This window comes from Juglans regia, chromosome 13 (genome assembly GCF_001411555.2).
Source record: "Juglans regia cultivar Chandler chromosome 13, Walnut 2.0, whole genome shotgun sequence".
In the NCBI taxonomy this organism is placed as follows: Eukaryota; Viridiplantae; Streptophyta; class Magnoliopsida; order Fagales; family Juglandaceae; genus Juglans; species Juglans regia.
In genome coordinates this window covers 978410-1002315 of record NC_049913.1, presented here as the reverse complement: position 1 = coordinate 1002315, position 23906 = coordinate 978410, and the positions used below count along the sequence as shown (strand labels likewise).

The 23906-nt window shown below is 37.1% G+C and overlaps 3 protein-coding genes across 4 annotated transcripts; 1 reads left to right on the top strand and 2 right to left on the bottom strand.

The window, feature by feature from the left end:
* Positions 1 to 6068: 6068 nt before the first annotated feature.
* On the bottom strand, positions 6069 to 9477 carry LOC109003390 (cysteine proteinase RD21A-like). The gene is made up of 5 exons (XM_018981504.2): positions 8769 to 9477; positions 7680 to 7915; positions 7396 to 7536; positions 6550 to 7002; positions 6069 to 6462 (listed from the first exon to the last, which is right to left on the bottom strand). Exons 1-5 carry the CDS (start codon positions 9232 to 9234, stop codon positions 6364 to 6366), a joined length of 1395 nt encoding a protein of 464 aa, XP_018837049.1. The 5' UTR covers positions 9235 to 9477; the 3' UTR covers positions 6069 to 6363.
* Positions 9478 to 10740: 1263 nt separating this feature from the next.
* LOC109003389 (KRR1 small subunit processome component homolog) lies at positions 10741 to 15299 on the bottom strand. Of its 2 annotated transcripts, none has more exons than XM_035683919.1 (12): positions 14985 to 15299; positions 14765 to 14841; positions 13631 to 13741; positions 13285 to 13353; positions 12963 to 13019; positions 12763 to 12801; positions 12531 to 12635; positions 12333 to 12415; positions 12145 to 12226; positions 11398 to 11541; positions 11201 to 11272; positions 10741 to 11114 (listed from the first exon to the last, which is right to left on the bottom strand). In XM_035683919.1, exons 1-12 carry the CDS (start codon positions 15178 to 15180, stop codon positions 11004 to 11006), a joined length of 1146 nt encoding a protein of 381 aa, XP_035539812.1. In that variant the 5' UTR covers positions 15181 to 15299; the 3' UTR covers positions 10741 to 11003. The 2 variants fall into 2 exon arrangements, with proteins under 2 accessions (XP_035539812.1, XP_035539811.1); XM_035683918.1 differs by having other exon boundaries at positions 11395 to 11541; positions 14985 to 15281.
* Positions 15300 to 16898: 1599 nt separating this feature from the next.
* Positions 16899 to 18392, top strand: LOC108988837 (uncharacterized protein At4g06744-like). Its single transcript, XM_018962213.2, has one exon. It carries the CDS (start codon positions 16988 to 16990, stop codon positions 18278 to 18280), a length of 1293 nt encoding a protein of 430 aa, XP_018817758.1. The 5' UTR covers positions 16899 to 16987; the 3' UTR covers positions 18281 to 18392.
* Positions 18393 to 23906: the final 5514 nt, after the last annotated feature.

Genomic DNA, 23906 nt, shown 5'->3' with positions numbered 1-23906 from the left:
ACGAATTCCTCATGTAAAACATCAGGTTAAATTTGGATTTGCTACACCGGCAATAATACCTAGCATTGAATCACCCGTATCAGCTGCCATTGGATTTGCATGTTTAATATTGCATTGAGAAATTGTTTTGGACGCATTTCGAGCTCAACTATTAGAACATATACTGCAACTAAGAAAGATCTGCCACTTTTATCTGCAACATACAAACTTTCCCAAGTAATTTTTCCCTCAAAGCTGAGTTTTCACTTGTGGTAGCTTCGCCCCAACCAACAACAAATCAGACCTTGCACATCCGAGCTTTAACTCATGCTCCACTATGGAAAATATTTATTTATTTTATTGGTACCGGGTATCTGAAAACAAAATTCTGACTAGTCCTAGGATGTAAGTAAATGAATAAAATGGAGAAGAAGGCACTAACGTGCAGAGAGCAAGTGCACAGCAGGTGTAAGTAAATGAATAAAATGGAGAAGAAGGCACTGACGTGCAGAGAGCAAGTGCACAGCAGGGACTGAATATTCTCAGTGCTCTGTTATTTCTGTAAAATGTGTGTATCAAGGAATGTACAGCAGGTCCTCTTATACATGGTTTTCCCTAACAACCTAACAGAATTGCCTTTTCCTAAAAATAGAATACAGCTCATTTATCTAAAGGTATTTACAATAAATGAAATAAAACAATAAGGGATACAAATGTAATCATCCCTTTTCTCTTTTATGCAATGTGTCTGGACGACTTGTATTGGTAAGGTGGAGGCAGTTTGCATCTTGATCATGGGCTTTGATATCTTGATCATGGGCTTTTGGAGCTGGGAGTTGGGCCTTGTGTACACTATCTAATAGCCCCCCGCAAGATGGAGAGTAGAGATTTACTACTCCCATCTTGGATAAGTGCAGCTGTAGGACATGGGCTGGTAAAGCTTTGGTGAAGATGTCTGCCAGTTGAGCGTGTGAGGGAACATGAGAGGTAATGATACTGCCCTCTTGAATCTTGTCTCTGATGAGATGACAATCCAGCTCTATATGTTTTGTTCTTTCGTGAAATACGGGATTGGCGGCGATGTGTAAAGCCGCTTGATTGTCACAATAGAGCAGGGCACCCTGTGGATGTGAGACATGCAAATCAGTTAGTAAAAATCTGATCCAAGTAATTTCAGAACAAGTGGAAGCCATGGAATGATACTCAGCTTCAGCGGAAGAGCGTGAAACCACTGTTTGTTTCTTGGTTTTCCAAGAAATAAGAGAGTCTCCAAGAAAAATACAATAACCCGTGACGGATCGACGTGTGTTGGGGCATGAGGCCCAGTCTGAATCACAATATGCTCTAAGTTGTAACTGAGATGTGGAGGGCAATAATATTCCTTGACCAGGAGCTGTCTTGAGATATCGAAGGAGCTTGTGTGCTGTGGACAGGTGTGTAGTTGTGGGGTGATCCATGAATTGGCTCAAAAGCTGGACAGTGAAGCTTATATCGGGTCTTGTGATTGTGAGATATAATAAACGTCCAACAAGTCTACGATATGGAGTGGGGTCTGAAAGAGGCTGCCCAGAATCTTTACTCAGCTTAAAATTTTGTTCAAGAGGCAGTTTGAGTGGCTTACATCCAAGAGAACCCGAATCTGAAAGTATGTCTAATGCATACTTTCTTTGACACAAATGTATTCCTTTAGAGGATTGTGCAACTTCTAAACCAAGAAAGTAACGTAAGTAACCAAGATCTTTAATCTTAAATTGGGTGTGCAGAAATTTTTTCAAAGATGCAATGGAAGTTGGACAGTTTCCAGCCACAATAATATCATCAACATACACTAATAAGGCAGTAAAAGAGGTACCATCTGCTTTAGTGAAGAGACTATAGTCTGCCCTAGATTGCTTGAACCCAAAAGCAATAAGAGAAGAAGAAAACTTGGAGTGCCATTGCCTTGAAGCTTGTTTAAGGCCATAAAGGCTTTTAACAAGTTTACAAACTTGATGAGGTTCACCTTTAGTGTAACCCGGGGGTTTTCTCATGTAAATCTCCTCATCTAAATCACCATGGAGAAAAGCATTGTGGACATCAAATTGATGTAAGGACCAGCCTTGTATTGCTGCCACAGAAAGTAGAACCCGGACAGTTACCAATTTGGCAACGGGAGAAAAGGTTTCTGTGTAATCTATCCCTTCTAGTTGTGTAAAACCTTTGGCAACAAGTCTTGCTTTTAGCCTTTCAATGGACCCGTCAGAGTTGAACTTAATTTTGTATACATACTTGCAATCAATGGCTTGTTTTCCAGGGGGTAAATCAGTGAGAAGCCAAGTTTGGTTTTGTTCTAAGGCATGTAATTCAGCTTCCATAGCTTGGCACCAACCAGGGTGTTTTATTGCTTGTTTATAAGTGGCTGGTTCAGAAATAGTAGAAATGGAGGTTGAAAAAGTTCTAAAAGAAGGACTAAATTTCTGATAAGATATATATTTAGCTAGAGGATGAGATGTACCAGTTATGTCTGTGCAGGAATTGGACAATGATTGGGCTGGCTCGTGGAGGGAGGCCTGCTTGCAGTGAAAATCTTGCAAGTATTGAGGTGCTTTCCGTAGTCTAGTGGACCTGCGAAGAAGAGGAGTGGGAGTGGAAACAGAAATTGGGGAAGTATGAATATGGGGGTCTTGGTGGGAGGGGAAATCAGATTGTGAAATGGGAGATGAAGGAGCATCAGGATTTGCATGTGCTGTGAGGTCAGAAGTAGAATGTGAAGCTGGAAAATCTAGAAAGTCAGATAAAGGCTTGGTGAAAACCAGATTTGAAGGGTCAGTGGTGGAAGTAGTGAGTGAGGGTAATGAATGGAAAGGGAAGATGGATTCATGAAACACAACATCCCTAGAAATGAAGGTAGTTTTGGTTTCAAGGTCAAGGAGTTTGTAACCCTTAATACCGAATGGGTAGCCAAGAAAAATGCATATGCGACCACGAGGATCAAACTTCTTCCTACCATGAGAAAGGGTAGAAGCAAAACATAGGGATCCAAAAATTTTCATATGAGCATAAGTTGGTGGAGAGTTAAATAAAAGCTCATATGGTGTTTTGTTTTGAAGAAGTGGAGTAGGTGTTCTATTAATCAAATAAGTGGCTGTTAAAACGCAGTCATTCCAATATTCAAGTGGAAGACCGGCTTGAAACTTCAATGCACGAGCCACATTTAACAAGTGTTGATGTTTTCTTTCTACAATCCCATTTTGTTGGGGGGTGGCAACACAACTTTTCTGGTGAATGATACCCTTGGTGTTAAAAAATTCAGTCATTTGAAATTCACCCCCATTGTCACTTCTTAAAATTTTAATTTTAAGATTAAATTGAGTTTGAACAAGATTGTAAAAGGTTTCAATACATTTTCTGGTTTCAGATTTATTTTGAAGGAGGTATAACCATGTACATCTAGTAAGGTCATCTACTATAGTTAAAAAATATTTGGATCCATCATATGCGGTTGTTGAGCATGGTCCCCATAAATCACAATGTATTATCTCAAAAGAATGGGATGTTTTATGTTGACTAGTAGGGAAAGGAAGACGACGCATTTTAGCCATTGGACAAATGTAGCAAGGCTTACCATTAAGAGAAGAGGTATTGTTCTTTACAATAGGATCAGTAATTAAACTAAGACAAGAAGAAGATAGATGACCTAGGCGACAGTGCCAAAGGTCAAGGACACCAACATTGTTTAAAACAGATGCTGAAACAGTGGAAATGTTGTTGGAAAACTGTGAAAGTGTGGAGGCTAGACTTGAAGGAGAGACTTTAGTTTGGAGCAAGTGGTAGAGGCCATCCCTTACTTCACCCTTCCCAATCGTTGTCCAAGAGAGAAGGTCCTGGATAAAGCAGAAATCAGAAAAAAATATGAGGCAGCAAGTGTGAGAAGTAGCAAGTTTCTTTGCTGAAAGAAGATTAAAGGTGAAGGAAGGAATGCATAAAACCTCAGTAAGGCATATGGAATCTGTGACCTGAACATGACCAATGTGTGAGACAGGAACTTCAGTTCCATTGGGTAATTTCACAGATTGAGAAACAAGTGTTGTGGCAGAAGTGAGCATGGAGGGGCAGCAGACCATGTGGTCTGTTGCACCCGTGTCTATTATCCAAGGAAAAATGTTGGATGGTAGTGCATTGTGTGTGTATGTAGAGAGGGAAAAAGATATACCAGAGAAGGTGGAAGTAAGAGGTAACTTGGACTGAATCTGGTTAGCCGAATGATGAGTAGCAATGGAAGACTCCTTTGGTTGAAGCAAAGCTATTAGTTGCTGAAATTGTGCCTTAGTGAAACCCACTTTTTTATCACTGGTTTCCTCATGCTGTGGGAAAGGAGATATGGAGGATTGAGCAGAAAAAACAGCATTGTTGGAAGGTTTGTTGGAAAGTTTGTGGCCTTGAGGGTAGCCATGCAATTTGTAGCATTTGTCGGCTGTGTGACCAAACAAATGGCAGTGAGCACACAGAGGTGCTTCAGCATTGCCAGCTTTAAAGCAAGTTTCAAGTGTATGGTCTGTAATTTTGCAGTGAGTGCAAAATGGTCGGTCTCTTTTCTAGTTAGGCCATGGTTGGGGTGAGAATTTTTTAGGGTAAAGAGGCTTCTTAATGGCGAGGGCCATTGAATCAGGGGATGGTGGATGGTGGGTAAGTTGATGCTGTCTTTCTTGCTGTTGTATCAGTGAAAAAACCTTAGTAACAGGAGGTATGGGATCTAATAGCATGATCTGGTCACGGGCATTAGAATAACTATCATGCAAACCCATTAAGAATTGGAAAACACAGTCACGTTGGTAACGATCCAGAAGAGTTGACATTGTACCACAGTTGCAAACGGGAATAGGATCATAAATGGACAACTCATCCCATAATGTTTTGAGTTTACTATAATAAACACTTACAGATTCTTGTTCTTGAAGGAGGCTAGCAAGAGTCTTCTTGAGTTGAAATATGTGTGGTCCATTCTGTTGAGAGAAGCGGTGCTGGAGATCAAGCCAGATATCGCGTGCATCATCAACGAACACAACACTTGATTTAATGGAAGAACTGATAGAATTTTGAATCCAGGAAACGACCATGTCGTTGCAACGTTCCCAAAGGGTAAGCAAGGGGTCATCTGGGTCGTGGGGTCGTGGGATATCACCGGTGATGAAACCCACCTTATTTTTGGCACGAAGAGCGCGACGCATGGCGCGCGACCAGGTGGCGTAGTTGTCTGCGGTGAGCAGGTCAGTCACAAGAATGACGGCAGGGTTATCGCCATTGTCAAGGCGGAATGGGTTGCCGTGGTCACTGAGGTTCAAGAAACGAGCCATATTGTTGGCATGAAAGGTGTTTGCATTTTGGTTTGAGTGAATTGAGTGAGAATCAGAGTGAACTGAGTGAGAATCAGAGTGATGGGAGGTAGTATCGGCAGAGTGTTCAGAATGGTTGGCCATGAAATTGTGCTCTCAGGCGACTGATACCATGTAAGTAAATGAATAAAATGGAGAAGAAGGCACTAACGTGCAGAGAGCAAGTGCACAGCAGGTGTAAGTAAATGAATAAAATGGAGAAGAAGGCATTGACGTGCAGAGAGCAAGTGCACAGCAGGGACTGAATATTCTCAGTGCTCTGTTATTTCTGTAAAATGTGTGTATCAAGGAATGTACAGTAAGTCCTCTTATACATGGTTTTCCCTAACAACCTAACAGAATTGCCTTTTCCTAAAAATAGAATACAGCTCATTTATCTAAAGGTATTTACAATAAATGAAATAAAACAATAAGGGATACAAATGTAATCATCCCTTTTCTCTTTTATGCAATGTGTCTGGACGACTTGTATTGGTAAGGTGGAGGCAGTTTGCATCTTGATCATGGGCTTTGATATCTTGATCATGGGCTTTTGGAGCTGGGAGTTGGGCCTTGTGTACACTATCTAATATGGGATGTGCATCCCTTGACAAGAAGTTTTCCGTGAGTACATTTTGAGTAATTCAAGGAAAAATCCTCATAGTCCGATGACCTTTAAAAATTGTTAACGCCTAAGAAAAAATAAAAAAGCAAGAAAGAAAGAGCATATCACAGAACTTATACAAACTATCAAAACTAGTGGTAACAGTATGTACAACTTATTGATTTTGATAGAAAGCTTTTAATTTGTTTTTGTTGGGGCAAATAATAAAAGCTATTTACAATAATCACGGAAATTGAAATTTTACATCCCCATTTTAATTAAAGTCTACTCAAACTGGTAGTTTAGTGAGAACAAAGCAATTCTTCCAAGCAACCTCCCCTAGCAATGAGTGGGTCGTCCAACGCGTCTTCCTTCTTCATCATGTGGGTTTCCTCAGTCCTTCCAGACCCAGTCTGATCCCAAGGCTTCTCAATTGCGGCCTATCTGCCTGCCAGCAATATAGTGAGGCCGAGTGCTTTTAGCAGGAGCCCGCTTGAACGCTTTAACTCCCAATGGATTGCTGTTGCTCTGTTTCATAACATCATATAAGCAAACCCCAACAAACTGGGAAAAAGGAGGTGCTAGTATCTTTAACAATCAAACACAAATAATTACCATTCGGCAAGTTCCAGCATCAAGATCGCAGATGGGATAATCCTGAGGGCAGCAGCTGGAATGGTCATTGCAGCAGGTTGCAGACTCCAAGGGACAGCATCCCCATCCAAAGCAGAAGTTACCATACTCATATATACAGCAGCAGGTGCTTCCCGTGGGGCATGAGTAGTAATCATCACAGACGGTTTCTGGACTAGCAGGAGATGGGGGAGAGGGACCAGGGTTAGGAGGATTCTGACCGTTTTTAATGGGGTAGGAGGCCTCAACAGCAATCCCGCACTTTCCAGTAGTGGTGTCAGCTACATTGCGCTCCATCTTGATGTACCCATCCTCCCCCCACCTGGGACCCCAAGAGTTCCTGACTAGCCAGTAATCAGTGCCATTTTCTGTACCATATCCGACGGCAACCACACCATGATCTAATTGTGTTCCACAAAGCCCGGTGAAGACGCCCTAAATGGACAAAAAATTTGGAACAGAAGAAGATCAATGTGATGAGCATGAAAATTTTTGTTGTCTCCAGGACTTGTCTAGAATTCAATCCTTTTGAGTGGCAAACTCAAGTGATTCATGCCATCAAATCAAAGAGTTAAGCTAGAGGAATTTAGACCAACTTCACTTGGTCTGGAATGGAAGCAAGTTAGGATTCAGTCAAATGATACAAGAGCTTAGCTCTTGTACAGCTGAATCCACTGGACAAATAGCGATACGCCATTTTTCATTAGTAGGGCATTTGTTAAGCAAGACCAACACAATTATCACTATTCAGCTGACACAGAACCACATGCAATTGAAATTAGAGTGATACGTCTAGGGAGTTAAACACCAATGAGATACAGCCATTACCGATTCATAGAGTTGGAAAGCTCTCCCACCGGCTTCAATGGCAACGCTAATTGGTTGATTTGCCACAGCCTTCTTCAAGGAGTCCTCATCATTTTCGGGAACATCTTCATACCCATCAATGGTCACAACCCGGGCATTTTTCTGAAAGGATAAATAGATGAAAGAATAAAGTAGGATATAACACAGAATGTTCTGGCTGGAATCGCACAACCCCATGCTCTTCCAGTCATCAAAATCTTATTCCTTCTTAAGAAAATAGAAAAACAGCATGGATTGACACGAACCCGGTTGGGATCACAAGCACCATCACGAGCACGGTATTGGTAGTCTTCTTCAGTATCAATGCCACCATTGTTAATGATGAATTGGAAGGCATAGTCCATGAGGCCTCCATTGCATCCTTGGTTATATGACTTATCACAGTCCACCAATTCTTGCTCCGACAAGGAGATAAGGTCACCTGTCACAATTTTATTTATCCCTTCAACGGCACCAATGGTCGAGAATGCCCAGCAACTCCCTTCATCAAGCAATGCACGGGTTATCAACAAAAGTTTATGGTATTCTTAATATTTGACCAGACAACATCATTTGCCAATCTAATCAAACTTACGCCCCATGTGCAAATTCACATATTTTATAGCGGTTGACACGTGATGTTTACTTAATATCATGGCATTACTCTTCCTCCGCCACCAATCAGAGTCTATTGTTTACTACAAATCTCACATCAATTTGAAATTTTTGTATCATCTAAAAAACATCATCATGTAAGCATCAGACTAGGTAATCAAAGTGCATCCAGTTGACCACAAAATATAAACTGAACGTAAAGATAATTTTTCACAACCGTAGTTTCTTTCAATAAAAATGTTTTATTTCAAAGCAAAAAGATAGTTTCTTCTGAACAATTCTTAAAGCCATCTTCAAAAAAAAAAAAAAATTCTTAAAGCCACGTTGACAAAATACAAAAATGGATCTAAACGCATCAAAAGTCTCCTCCGAGATTGAAAATAAACAATAATAAGTAACAGAATTTCCAAGCATTTTTCAGGTAAAATATCTTTCCGTGTCAAAGTCTAACAACGCATCAAAAATTGGTTAGCTCACGACAATGACAACGTCCATTATCATCCCATGGTACCTCGACCATGGAACCTTTTTTTTTTTTTTTTTTTAATATATATATAACGAAATCTGAAGCATTATGTTTGATTGACTAATTAAAAATTAATTCAAATATTTTAATCCATTAATATTAGAGAAATCATTATAATTAGATCCATCGACATAAAACAAAAACTTTCAAAAGCAAATGAAACAAGAACTAACAAAAGAAAATAAAAATGAAAATGAAAACCCCAAAAACTCACCGCATTGGCCTTGATCCTTAACCTCCACAACAGCCCCTTTCTCCCTCCAATCCACGGACTCGGGCAATTCCTCGCCGGCCTGGTATGCGTACCGGTCACTATGGGTCCCAGAAAGCCTGTTCTTCCTCTCCATCCTGCCGCCCAAATACACGGACCGGTACTCCTCGTTGGTCAGGTCTGCAAACCGATTCAATCCAACCTTATACGTCCGGTTCTCCATCTTGTTGTGCCCGTCGATGAACCTCAGGTTATCCTTAAAAATCTCGAACCGCGTCTCCTTCTCTCCCAGTGCATTATAGGCCTTGCCATGTTTGACTAGCCAAGCCTCGTACATGGTCCGCATGTGGCTCTCAGTCCTCGGGCCGTGTTTTAGATCGTAGTCGATGATTGACATGTCCATGGCCGTCGCAAGAGCAACGAAGAGGACCAAACAAGAAATCAGGACCAAAAATGAAGACTTCGCCATGCCTTTTTTTTGAAAAAAAAAAATAGTACCCGAGGGGAATGGAGACGATGGATTCGAATATAATTGTGCATATATATAGGATAAGCTAGAAGGAAGGGGGAGGAGAGAGAGAGTTTGGCAGAGGCCTAGGGGCTAGGGGGAACCAAAAACATCGTTGAAATTGTAGGAGGGGAAATGCTTTGTCTGTCAGGTTGGCCCACCTAGATTTTGGGATGTTAGTGGTTTGGCAAATGGGATTTTGCCAACTGGGAAAGGCTGGGTTTTGTTTGTTTATTTAGTTAAAAAAGAAGCCGGAGAAAAGGGTACTTGAAATTACCATTACGATTAGGATGTAGAGATCTTCTAGACCACGCATATCTGATGTATATTTGGCAGATCCAGTTCATAATAAAGATATCTTTCCAAGTTATTTTTAAGTTTTAAAAATATTATTTTTTCAGTCATAAATTAGTTTTCAAAAACTCTCATATTGTTAAGAATTTACTTATTTTATTTGATAGGGTATTTTATTTTTATTTTTATTTTTATTTTTTGAAGAAATTTTAGAAAATATTTTGTTGTTTTGAAAATAGAAATGCATTGTAATATCTTGATGGTTTGAAAGATGATGATCAAAACTGATAATTAGAAGTGATCGTTGAAAAGAATTTGAAGCCCAATGAGTCGATCTTGACCCGATTGTCTGCTTCCGGCCCACATCTAACAAACAAAAGAAAACTACAGCCCAACGACTCACAACTAGGGGTGAATTCGATCCAGTCCGAATGGTATTTTTTAGATCGGACCGAACCGGTCCCTATCGATCCGATCTGTCCATAGGATGTAAATGGCGTTGTTTAAATCCTACTTTACTCTAAATGTCCATAGCAACTCGTGAGTTCACTCAACTTCCACTCGAGCTAACGCTAGCTCGAGCGAAGATCAACTCGTGAATTTGCTAGATAGGTGTTCAACACACCGTTCGAGCAAATCACTAACCTTAATGTTCGCTCGATATACCGCTCGAGCCAAAAAGAAAAAAATAAGAGAGAGAGGAAGGGAGATAGAATTGAAGGTTCCTATGAGACTCTTCATAAGTATGAGTGTGTATTGCAAAAAAAAAAATTAACAATGAATAATTAAAATTTAAGAAAAATGTTTCATGGAACTAATATTTCTTCATTACTATTGTCTATTTACATATAATAACATAAATTATCACAAAATTTATGATATATTATTAATTGATAGCATATATTATTTAATATTTTATATGGTCAATGATAATAAATTAGATAAAAATTACATAATTAACTTATATAATTACTATATAAAAATATTTTAAAAATATTTAAAATATATATAATTCGGTTCGGCCCAGTCCAATCCAAAATTTATAAATCCTAAGACCGGACCGAACTTCTCGGTCCACAATTTTTGAGACCGAGACTGGCCCCTCTAGTATTCGGTCCTGTCCAGTCGGTTTTTCCGGTCTGGACAGAATTTTGTACACCCCTACTCACAACAAGAACCAAATAACTAAAAACTTCATATCCAGTATGGGTTAGCAAAAACAGAGTATATATCCAAATTGTAAATGCCGTTTTTTTTTTCATTTTCTTTACTCAATAAATTATTTCTTCTCATGCACGGCAAGATTTTAAGACTCCGACTCGTACAAGCTTGGCTGGATCATCCATGCAACTTCTCTCATTCACTAAACACGTCATACTTGCTGCAAATGCAATACGAGACCGAGGCTGCTGCCGTATAAGCATCAGCATTGATCCTCACACTGAGCGCTTGGATTTCTTTCTCGAAGTTTCTCCGGTTGCTGCAATATAAGCTTCAGCATTGATATTCTCACTCAATTTTTGCTTCCCAAACTCCTCAGCCTTTTTCTGTAGAGCAGTCGATGTAAGGACTTGAATTATAATGGAAAGATCTCATGAAGTAAGACAACCCAAATCTTATGATCTACTATTACCTTGAGAGACATGGCCATGGCCGCCACATCTTTATTATTATCCTCAGACTTTGCCTCCCGGTCTCTCAACTCCTGAGATTGCCATGCCAAAATTGATAAAATTCATTCATATAAAAGATAACATCACGTAAAACAGCACGAATCAAGATGTCAATAAAATGGAGACAATTGAAATAATTAGCTTCAGAATATACCACCTCTGGGGGAACAAATGCAGCTTCTCTTTTTCTTTTGTTTTCTGCTGTTTTCTGTGCCTGCTGCTCCTGCTTCTCTCGCCACTTCTTCGCTGATTTCTTTTTCTGTGACATGAAGAATTCTCCACTCGCCAATTGTTCATCAATCTGAAAATACCATAGAATATTGCATCCCATGTATTAATATTATTCCTTTTAACAAGACAACAAACAGATTAGTTAAAAGAGACGCAAGATAAGAAGGGCACGGAGTCCAATTACACAAAGTACTCTACAAATATATTCAACTTTCGAGGAACCCACTGAAAAGAACCGGACTCCAGAAAATACCTCACTGTATCCAACTAAACTAGCAAGAAAATCATTGTTTCGACTCACAAACCAACCGCCAAGCAAAGCAAAAAGAAAAACTTGACGTTGAAACAGATTAATCATTCAAAACATTTTCCACAGGAACTGAAGTATCAGAGAAATGAGAGAGGGATACCGTTGATAAATAAAAAGACAAGATAAGAGGAAAACAAAAAGAAAAAGAAGAAGATATAGAGTGAAAAAAAATTAAAAAGATAAAACCATATAAAACCGCTGAAATTTGTATCCTTTTCATGTGTGGAAGAGATATGACACGAGGCTTTTAGACCTCCCTATTAATTAATAAAATCAAAGAAACAAGTAGCCTAATAAATACATTAAAGCATTGAATCTCTTGCAGGAATCTAAAATATGTAGAGACTAGAAGCAGTTCCTCACCTTGCTAGGCTGTTGTGGAGGAGGGAAAGGTGTATACGGTTTCTTTTCTTTAGTCTTAACCTTCTTTTGTTTAACATTTTTCCTGGGTCAAAATCGTAGAAGTAATGTAAAATAGAAGAAATATACATAACAGGAGATTGAAAGAAAATGATTATATCCATATACAACAAAAGTAGTAGATGTTTTACTTTTTGAATTTTGGAAGAAACCTATCCCAGTTTTCTTGTGCAAGTGCTGGATCCTTTTCAAGTTCTTTCTTCATCATAAGAACCTACTCAGAAAAGGGAGACCGAGAATGTTTACAGATCCCCAAGCATATCATAACTGTTGACGGTCCTCAAGAGAAAACAACAATTTCAATCGAAACAGAGGACCAATCTATTCACCTTGATATGGTATACAGGATGCATTTTATTTAGTATGCAGTCTTCCACGATCCTCCTGACTTGCTTCAAACCTTTAAATGAACCCATAGCAGCAACTGTATTGCCCTATGCATTTATAATAAAAAAAGAGAAGGAATTCATTTCATGACTCTCCACATTGCCCAAGGAGAGGGAGGAACAAAAAAACAGTGGTAATTTGACCTCCAAAATAACACAGAATAGTAACAATTACCTGAACGAGTATATAGCAGCCTGTCAGTATTTCAAGTGCCTGCACCTCAACAATATCATATAAGCCACTGGAAAAGCATTAAAGGAACATCTGACAGCATACTGCATCAAGCCAGCCAAGTAGCTAATCCATTTTCTTTCTTTTTTTCCTTTCTTTTTTTTTTTTTTTGGGGGGGGGGCAAATGTAACCATTGTACACACCTTTAAAGTGGAAGAATTAGGACCAACAAGATGTTGCCTGCGTTTCACAAATCGCTCCTGCACACAACCAAGGCCCTTATATCAATCGCCAAATTATCTTAACATCAATAATGGAAAAAATTGACTTGACACTGAGTACAAAATTGATCACAGCCCATAAACCAAACATCCAAAATGAGAACATTTAACTCAATCCTAAGGACTTGACCTTCAAAAAAGTAGAGAACCTATCTCAATCTAGTATCAAACATGAATCCCACATATGAGCCAAAACTGAAAATTGGCATTAAATACTGATCTTTTCCATGGCCACACCTAATACCTTATTACGGACCAAGTTGGCAATCTTGATGATGTCACATTGGATTTCGTCATCCAGAATTTTTATTGCCTGCCACCAAAATGTTGCATAAGAACAAAAATTAGCCAACTAATGAAAGGCAGACAAAATGAAGTAGCTGTCTCACAATAGATACTAATAAAATAATTTCAATGGAGAGACTTGAGCACAAATAATACCCAAGTAATATTTTGTCATCAAAGAGATAATAATAATAATAACAACAGAAAGCAATATCTTGGTAACTATTTCACACCTTTGTTATTACAGAGAATCCATACAATATAGAAAAGAAAACAACATTGAAAGCAAAAGTAAAAAATTGTACCTGATGTACAGGAACACTTCTTGACAAAAGCTTAATAAGATCCCTAGCCTTAATGATAATATAAGGGTCCCTGGTCTTTCTGGTCGTGGAAACTGTCATGGAACCCTCTACCTGGCGAACAGTAAATCATACTACAAATCAGAAGACTGTAATGTCCTCCAAGTAAAAAATTAACAATGACAGATTACCACATTTGGTCATAAAATAATAATAATAATAATAATAATAATCAATGATTACACTTAAACATCCTTAAAGGCATCAAAACACAGAAATAGATTCTTAAAAATCAAAATTGTTAAATGAATCTCAAAATTTGAAGTTCCAACTACTAGCAGAGATGGAAATTGGCACTACGTTACAAAGAAGCCTAATAAAGGCTCAAAGTTTATAAACTAAGAACCCAAAGAAATGACATATAGACTATCATGCTAAAGTTTCATGTAATGCAGTATAAATCCAATCTGATCTAACAAAGAAATTGTTGAATCCAAGTTACATTCATGCGAATATGACCAATCCGCCGAAATAACAAATAAATTGTCGCCCAGATTCCACTCTATTTCTTCTACTCTCTTTCTCGGGCACTTTTTGGTCCACATCTGCAGATATATCCGGTTGTGTTTTTTTATAATTCATAAGAAATTTTATTACCAAGAATTGGCATAGCCCAAGTACACAAGATGCATACAAAGGAAATACCTACTACACTCTAGAAAGCAGGAGATATATCCGGTCGTTCACTGTTTCTTTCTAGTTTTACACCAGAACTGAATAACTCATCAGAATCCTTTCTGATTCCTTTCTTTATGATGTGGAATCTCACCAAGTCAGGACCTTTTGAACCCACAAACCCCCGCATACACAATCCAATAGCAAGAAAACTCCTAGTGCGGAATCAAACTTAGAATGCCCAAGTCTAAGTTCATCCCAGGCCCGCCATTTGAACACTCTTCCCGATTATTTCTTAGTCTAACAAGAAGTTTCTGCTGCCATAAACCCTTAAGTAACCAGTCCTAACCACCCGACACCAGTATACTCAGCTTCAGTATGCAATAATAATATATAGTCATAAGCCATTTTCACCAAAATCAATGATTCATTGACTTAAAGAAAATATTTGTGGACACTCACCAGATTAAGTTCACCCGAAATGCCATACTCTTTCAAAGCGGATTTCACATTGGGCCAAACCTCTTGCAAGTACTTTTCTGAACGAAGAAATAGAAAATTCAGAAAAAGGATCCAAAATCACCTAAAATAGACAAAAGACGAAAAGGAAATTTCTTGGGGAAAACAACAAGAAGAGAGAAAGAAAAATAGAGCTAAGAAGATGGTTTTGGGTTATAATTACCTCTGTATTGAGGGAAGAGAGTGGAGAAGGAGCTGACTTCGAGCAAACCGGATTCGTTCCAGGAGGCGTCGAACTTGTCGATTTTCCAGTGGTCAATGTTGGGGTCCTCGTCCCATGGCTTAGGTTTGTCGTGCTTCCCCTTGTGCTTCTTCGACTTCGGCGGATGCGAAACGTCGCCGTCGTTCTCATGCTCCATTTCTGACTACGGATATGTAGCCGAGACGAAACACTAATCGGAAATTCAAAGCCGAGCTATTGTAAACCCTGGACAGAGCGAGAGAAAAGAGAGAGGTGTAAAGCAAAAAGGGTTTTACTCACCATTACACTTTGCATTCCACAGACACGACGGGGTTGGGTTGGGCCTGGCCCATCGAAGCCGTAGAGTTGCTTTGGGGTTCATTGTGCTCGGACGCCCGGACGGACTAAAAAAATGAAAAAAAGTCCACGAAGTATGCCACATTAGTACGTGGGACGTCCACACGAGTTAATTTCGATTGGGCCGGAGAAGAATTGGGCTATATTTTTTAATTTGATTAAAAAATATATATGAAATCAGAGAAGGAAACATCCACATATATATATATATAAATGACGTGAGAAATATAGTAGAGGTGAGGCACATTGACGTGGCATCCCACTAGATAGCGGCGTGCGCACCCTTCAATTACCAACGGAAATGGTTGGGCTATCTCCAATTCAAATGTGAACGGTTCTCCAACTAAGGGAAGAGGAAAGGGGTCCAGGGCACAATTATATTGGACACTATTCGGTATCCCCTTTCACATTTGAATAAATTATTTATTTAGAGATCGATGTAGCCTCTACTAGTACTAATTCCATCAATCAATTCTGCTTATTTACATACATCTATTTCTGTCTTTACGATTACAAATTTAATTATGTCTTTCCATCAACCATCATCATCATCATCAACCTTTTTGCAGACAGTTAATCACAGAACACGTCCCAAGCTTGAACATTACAAACGTGTCGATCCATTAATAACATTCTTATTAATGTATTCTATTCTTAAGAACGTGCGTAGAGTATATTTAATAAAATATTTATATGACATAATTTGATAATTTAAAATTTAAATTTTATAAATTAAATTTTATTATTTAAATAATCTGAATAGTGTACTCTAATACCGATTTACAAATAAAAAAAATAGTTAAAATACAATATATGATATTACACGTACGTCCCCATTTTCGTACGTACGTATGCATGTATATGTCAATTAATGAAGTGTTTGGATAACTATTTGTTGTACGTATATATAAATATATATATATATATATATGGTAGTGTACTTTAATTAGATCGAGATGATGGCCACCATATAATATATAAGCTCTCGTTCTATTTTGATCATATTAAGTAGTATATGACATATTTATTATTATTAGATGATAAAGAAGTATGTAATAAATAATTATTTAATAGTAATAAATATGTCACATCATACTCAATAAGATATAAATAAGATGGTAGTATGATGTATAGAATTTTTTATAATATATTAATATTAGATCTGGATGTGTTTTGTTTTTTGGTCAGATAAAATTAATTAAATGCCTGCGAAAAACATGGAGAATCATAAGTATATTGTGATGACGAAGTAGTAGTAGTTCAAATCCATCCACTAGGATATGGCAGGCTGGCTAGCTAGACTCACGAAACAACAACTACAATCCACTATCGGAGAATTGTCAACACTCTTTTAATCACCATTTCTTCTGATGAAACATTATGATTGTGAAGTTCCCAACCCACTAACAAGAAAAAAGGAAGAAGATCATAAGAGAGATCGATCGAGAGGCATATATATTGAGCTAGCTCAATATATATAATATATATTATACTTGCTTAATTTCCAAAGTGTATTACAAAGGACCACATCGACTACTATAAAAACAAGGATCAAGATTCTTTAAACACCATCTCTTCATCTATTTCTAATCACTATCTCTCTCTCTCTCTCCCCCCTTAGGTGTCAAATGGGTAGCAACTCTCTACTTTTTAAATGCTTCATCACCTTATTCATCTTCTTCCCGTGTCTCCTCTGTGTAATCTGCCAGAATTGTGGTCCATCCTGCCGTGGAGGAGCTCGATCACCAACATCTCCTCCGGGAGGTAATTTAACCTTCGCGGACCAAAGAATCGCCGTGGTCTATCAGGTCATCCAAGACTTCAAGACAAAGATCACGGCAGATCCCTTTGGAATCACCCAAACTTGGGTTGGCCCAGACATTTGCAACGGCTACAAGGGCTTCTACTGTGACAATCCACCAGACAATGGCTCCGCCGTTGCCGTTGCTTCCATCGATTTCAATGGCTATAATCTTGCTGCCCCTACTTTAGAAGGTTTTATTGATCGATTTCCTGACCTCGCACTTTTCCATGCCAACTCCAACAATTTCACCGGCACTATTCCTTCCAATATCTCCAAACTCCCTTATTTCTACGAGCTCGATATCAGTAACAACGACTTTTCTGGCGAGTTCCCGCAATCGGTGCTCGTTATTAATGACCTAGCATTCTTGGACATCCGTTTCAATGGCTTTAGCGGGACTGTGCCGGCACAGATTTTCATACAGCCCCTAGAAGTGCTCTTCATTAACAACAACAAATTCATTCAAAAACTACCCGATAACCTCGGCAACACCCCGGTATCCTATCTCACATTTGCCAACAACAGATTCACCGGTCCAATCCCCCCAAGCATCGGAAATGCTTCAGAGACATTGATTGAAGTACTATTCTTGAACAACAAATTATCTGGTTGTCTTCCATACGAAATAGGACTCCTAAAAGAAGCAACAGTTTTTGACGCCGGAAACAACTTATTGACCGGCCCCTTGCCATTCTCGTTGGGCTGCCTGGAGAAGATGGAGCAGCTGAACTTCGCCGGAAACCTTCTGTACGGGCAGGTGCCGGAGGTGGTGTGTGAACTCGGGAGTTTGCTGAATCTTTCCCTGTCCGATAACTATTTTACCATTATAGGGCCAACGTGTAAAAAGCTGGTGGACAGTGGAGTTCTTGATTTGAGGAAGAACTGCATCCTTGGACTTCCCGAGCAAAGATCGGCGAAGGATTGCTGGTGGTTCTCATTGTACCACATGAGCATGAGCCACCGGCCCTGCCAATATTCCATGTGGTACACCACTTACATTCCTTGTAAGGCTCCTCCACATCCAGTGCATCGTGGACATCATGATCATCCTCGTCCCAAATTAGGGTCTAAGAGAAAGCTGTTATCTTATGCTGCTCTTTCAAGACATAGACTCTGAGGTTGACTAGTAGTCTAGTACTACTCGGACTGTCGGATTGGATTAATAGTACTGGCCTTTTTTTTTTGGTATCAATAAAATTATAATTATGGGATAGAATAGAAATATTAATGGCTAATATAAATCATGTACAATAATCCCATGGACGATGTTGGTCCATCGCTAGCTCATGTAAAGTAATTTCTCAAGATAAATTAACCTTTGGAAAAGTGGCCGGGCGGGGGAGTCAAGTACCAGTCGTAACTAATTCTGATGCGAATGATCAACACCATTAATTAATTCACAACCAATTAAGTTCAATCTCCATTAATTAATGAGTGTGATCTAAATAATTAGTCTAATCAAAACTAATACATGTTGAAATCATGTTTATCAGTATTAAAGTACTGAAGATCCATTATAATTATCCCAGTTAAGTACTTTAGATAGAATCTACTATTTGTGAGACATATATATATATATATATATATATATATATATATATATATATAGACACTATTAATAGAGCAACGTCCAAATACAGGACGTTTGCCTAGTTTAGCTTTTTTACAAAAATTATATGACTTTTTACAAAAGAATTATATGATTTTTTACAAAAGAAAAATTATTAATAAATTATCTAACAAATTTTAACAAATATCTTTGGATAATGATATGGTAGTAAAGTATAATAATTATATGTTTGGATAGATTAGAAAACAAAAGGATTAGTTCAAAATACGATATAGTTTAAGACAAATTTTATAAATTAATCATTTTGCTAAATTTGTTTAATACAAGTTTAAAAAAAAGATTAGTTCAAAATGCTGGTTGGCTAGTTTGTGACAAACCATGCAATGCATGACACATCTTTATGATCATCGTGTAAATTAAGTCATGAAAGATGCGTATATATATATATATATATATTGTGATCAGGCAACGTGTCACAATTAAATATTAATTTGAAAATTACGTACCTAGAATTCATTTTTTTAATCATGTTACATCCCTTACATTTCAAATTTTTTTTTTTTTATCATAATATTAGCTAGTTATCATTGTATTACAAAAAGACTAATAGTTTGAGTTTATTTCTTAGACAACACTTCGATAATTCTGACAGTTGATTTTTGTGATCTCCTCAATGAGATTTCTACATTTGTCGGTACCATTTCTCCTTGCTTAGTTGACCGAAGGGTACCTTGCAAACTCAATATGCCATCAGAAAGGCTAGGTCATATTCAATATAAATCCATGGATGAGGTAAGTTCAATTCTAGAAATTTTTTCTATAATATTGATAACCATTGGGCACAAGGTTATGAACTTTGAGTCAGATTAAGCATTGAATTTGAAGCAAAACTTGCAAATGAAACTCAATGCAAAAAATCACCAAAAAAGAAAAAACAAAATCAAAGTAGTAGAAGTTCTCATTCAAGTACATCAAAAGTTTTAGGAGCTTTACAATTACTTTTACTGTTGTTAGTTAATAATAGTTTATATGAATTAAAATCCAAACAGCAAAAGCCATGACATTTATACAAGTTTCAGTTTATACAATTGAATGACATAGAAGACTTTCGGGAATAAATAATTTTTAAGATGGAAATAAAAGAATATAAAGAAACCAAGTGATGTGGACTATCATGGTTTTGTATTTCACAATATGACTCAGATATTTTAATTTGATTGGAGCATCTAAAGCCAAGATATACGCCACTTTTCATTTGAGAAAATGGGATGCAGAAAACTATTGTAAGTACCTGCAAGATCTAAATTTAATAGATCACGATCAACTCACCATTACAGAGCTAGGTCGTTGGGTTTTGTAAAGTTCCCAAACAACAGTCATATATTTCCCTTTCCCTTCTTTTTACTAAAGCATTTTTATTTTCATCATGATTAAACATCCAACTTCATGTTCTCACAACAGAAATAAGACAAGACCCTAGCAATGGTACAAATAAATGAGTACGTGAGGTCCAGTACAAGATAATATAAAATAATAACAAAAAGCTCGAATTGATGAGGCATTGTAAACTCATACCCTCATTTTTTCTTGTAGCTTTTTAGTGTCAAAATCTTCCCTTTCTGTAAATATGTCTAGTGAAGCCATTGATGCCATCACAAGCTGACCTGTGTATTCCTCAAAAAGCTCACTGCCAAAAAGCATCGCAAAGATAGCTGTAGGATTGATAATTGCTTCAGGGTAATATTAGGGAACCATGCGATGTATAAGAAAAGAATCTTCAAGTCATATAGTACAAGAAGACACACACACCATCACTCTTGAAACACATTTATTGATAAATTAAGAACAAAAAACTAACGTCGAGATTTCTGATTTTTCAAAAGTGTCATATGCATCTCGTTGGGCTGGATCCCTCAATACTTGGTAAGCCTCACCCAAAACCTGAATCCAAATGAATGAAAGAAATATATACATATAAATATTTCCAATAGTTTGGAACCATATGAGAGTAGACAAAACATGGGAATTAGCACTGTTCCTCAAAATTTCCAAAATGCAAAAGTATCATTCCAAATGTTCTTACTAGATTAGTGGTCAGTGATTATTTCCATGTTGAATATGCATGTAGAAGGGAGGGCTCTGGTCACAATTAGAAAAAAAAAAGGATAGGCTCAGTTATATAGAAATAATAATATTGATATTAAATTCCTATAAATAAATAAAGAAATTTGAGAGTGACAGCCAAATGGATAAAAAAATACACATTGGACTTGGGAAGAAACCAAGGAAGTTTGGAATATATATTGATCCTGGACAGTAGGCCACTGAAACAGGAGCTTTTGTATCTTTTAGGTAAAATACAAAACACAACTTACTTTAATCATTTGTAGTAGAATTCAATATTCAATAAGCAAGAAGGAAAATCTTACTAGAAAACTCTGTGCCGCAAGAGGATCATCTGGGCTTTTATCTGGATGAACTTGTCGTGCCTGCAAGCAAGAAATAAAGATGATCCATGAGAGCAAAGAATTCATTCATTCTTAGCTAGTGGTCTTCAGTAGGGCTGTGCATCCGGATCCGGCTTTTTAAAATCGGGCGGATATATATACACTAGTAATAGAGCAACGTTCAAATGACGTTTGCCTAGTTTAGCTTTTTTACAAAAATTATATGACTTTTTACAAAAGAATTATATGATTTTTTACAAAAGAAAAATTATTAATAAATTATCTAACAAATTTTAACAAATATCTTTGGATAATGATATGGTAGTAAAGTATAATAATTATATGTTTGGATGGATTAGAAAACAAAAGGATTACTTCAAAATACGATATAGTTTAATACAAATTTTACAAATTAATCATTTTGCTAAATTGTTTAATACAAGTTCAAAAAAAAGATTAGTTCAAAATGTTGGCCGGCTAGTTTGTGGCAAACCATGCAATGCATGACACATCTTTATAATCATCGTGTAAATTAAGCCGTGGAAGATGTATATATATATATATATATTGTGATCAGGCAACGCGTCACAATTACATATTAATTTGAAAATTACATAACTAGAATTCATTTTTTTAATCATGTTACATCCCGTACATTTTTTTTTTTATCATAATATTAGCTAGTTATCATTGTATTACAAAAAGATTAATAGTTTGAGTTTATTTCTTAGACAACACTTCGATAATTCTGACAGTTAATTTTTGTGATCCCCTCAATGAGATTTCTACATTGTTCTTCTCAGGGCGGGTGTGGAGGATGTAGGATTGCAAGCAAAATAGCTGTTGTGTATATCTCCAACTGTCTGACCGTTGTTTGTGGTAGCCCAAATTTTGTCAGTACCATTTCTCCTTGCACAGTTGACCGAAGGGTACCCTGCGAATTCAATATTCCAAAGTGGTAAACAACCAACGAGAGAGGAAAGTGATATACAAATCGAGAAAGCATCTGAACATTATTTTTCAGAAGCAAAAAAGTACACCGTTTTACAAAACTTATAGTGTTGCGAGCATGTAGATCTACAAACATGTTTTTGCTAGAAGATTTAAAAAATAAAGAAACCTAAAAGACAGATCTACAAACACAAACTTAGATCTACAAACTTAGAGAGAGAGAGAGAGAGCAAAGGATGGGCGATGGCGACGCGGCACCCAGAGCAGAGGAGGGGTGATGACGGGCTTTGATGATAGAAGACACCGAACAATAGAGATGAAACCCAACCCACTACTGAAGAGATGAAACCCAGGGCTACAGATTTTGAATGAGAGAGAAAGCTGGAGAGAAGAGGGGGCTCTGAAGGTAGAAGACACCGAAATGGCAGACGCAGGAATTCGAATGGGTTTTGAGAAAAGGGGTTCAATGCGTTCTTTTGCTTTTCTTGTAGTTCGGTCTGTGCCATCGAAGAGAGAATGTCAGAGAGGAACGAGGGTGGGGAGGGAGCGAGGGAGAGATAGCGAGAGAGGAAATGAGGAAATCAAAGGGTTTCATCGATGTCGTGCCAAAGATGAGCGACCTTATGCAATGTACCATGAATCAGGAGAGTGGCGTGAAAATCTGGGTAGTTGTTGGATTTCATTTCCATGCACCGTCAACACAAACAAGACACAAATGGTGGCTTGACTGGGAATTAACGGGAAACAAGAAAATTAAAGGTAAAATAAGAAAAAAAAATATTGTTCATAGTTAGATAGATACTTATTATAATATAGTAGATATATATATACACACACTAAGTATATATATTAATACTTACTAAATATTTAATTATAAGGTCTAGAAGACATACACATATTACAATATAAAAAAGTTTGCAAGTCCTAACTAGCTAGCTAATCCCACTTGCAATATCCACCCTCTAGATTTAAAACGTATTTTATAAAACTCGTACCGGGATTTGGAAGAATAAATTGAAAAACTGTAAGAAAAAATAATAATTTTATATAAAAATATTTATCTTCATCTTTTTTTTTTTTGATAATTTATTTATCTTCATCTTAAATTTTATCATCTTTAATTATATACTTCATATTATATTTTTAAATGACTTCTTATTTAAATATTAATAAAAGTCAAAACGAACGAATAGCGATTTAATCATATACTAACAAAATGGGCTTCGGAAGAGAAAAAAATAATAGTAGTTGCGAGCAATGATTGTCCACTGACATGCCCGTGATTCATCCGGCCTCCCGTATTACGACTGTTTTTACGTTGACTCGAGATGAATATAATTATTTATAAATAATAATAAATTAAGATAGTAAAATAAATTTTATGAGATTATTTTAAGATGAATTTAGATGTATTTAAATGTTAAGATAAATTAAAATATATTTATAAAAAATTATGAATACCACGTATAAAGAAATATTAAATTAAAAAATATTATAGATATTTAGATATTAATCTCAATTGAAAATTAGATTGAAAACGATACCTTAATCTGACAATTCCTAATCACCACTTTGGGTTGGCTTTTTCTCTTGCGCAAGCTGGTGATTCACAAATTCGGCCTTCGCCAATATAATATAATAAATGTTATAATAAAATCTCTATACGACACGATATCTATATCGCATAATTTAATTTATAAAATTTATTTTTTAAATAAAACTATATCATAAAAATGGTATATAATATAGAGATCTTAAAATAATAAAAGAGTAAT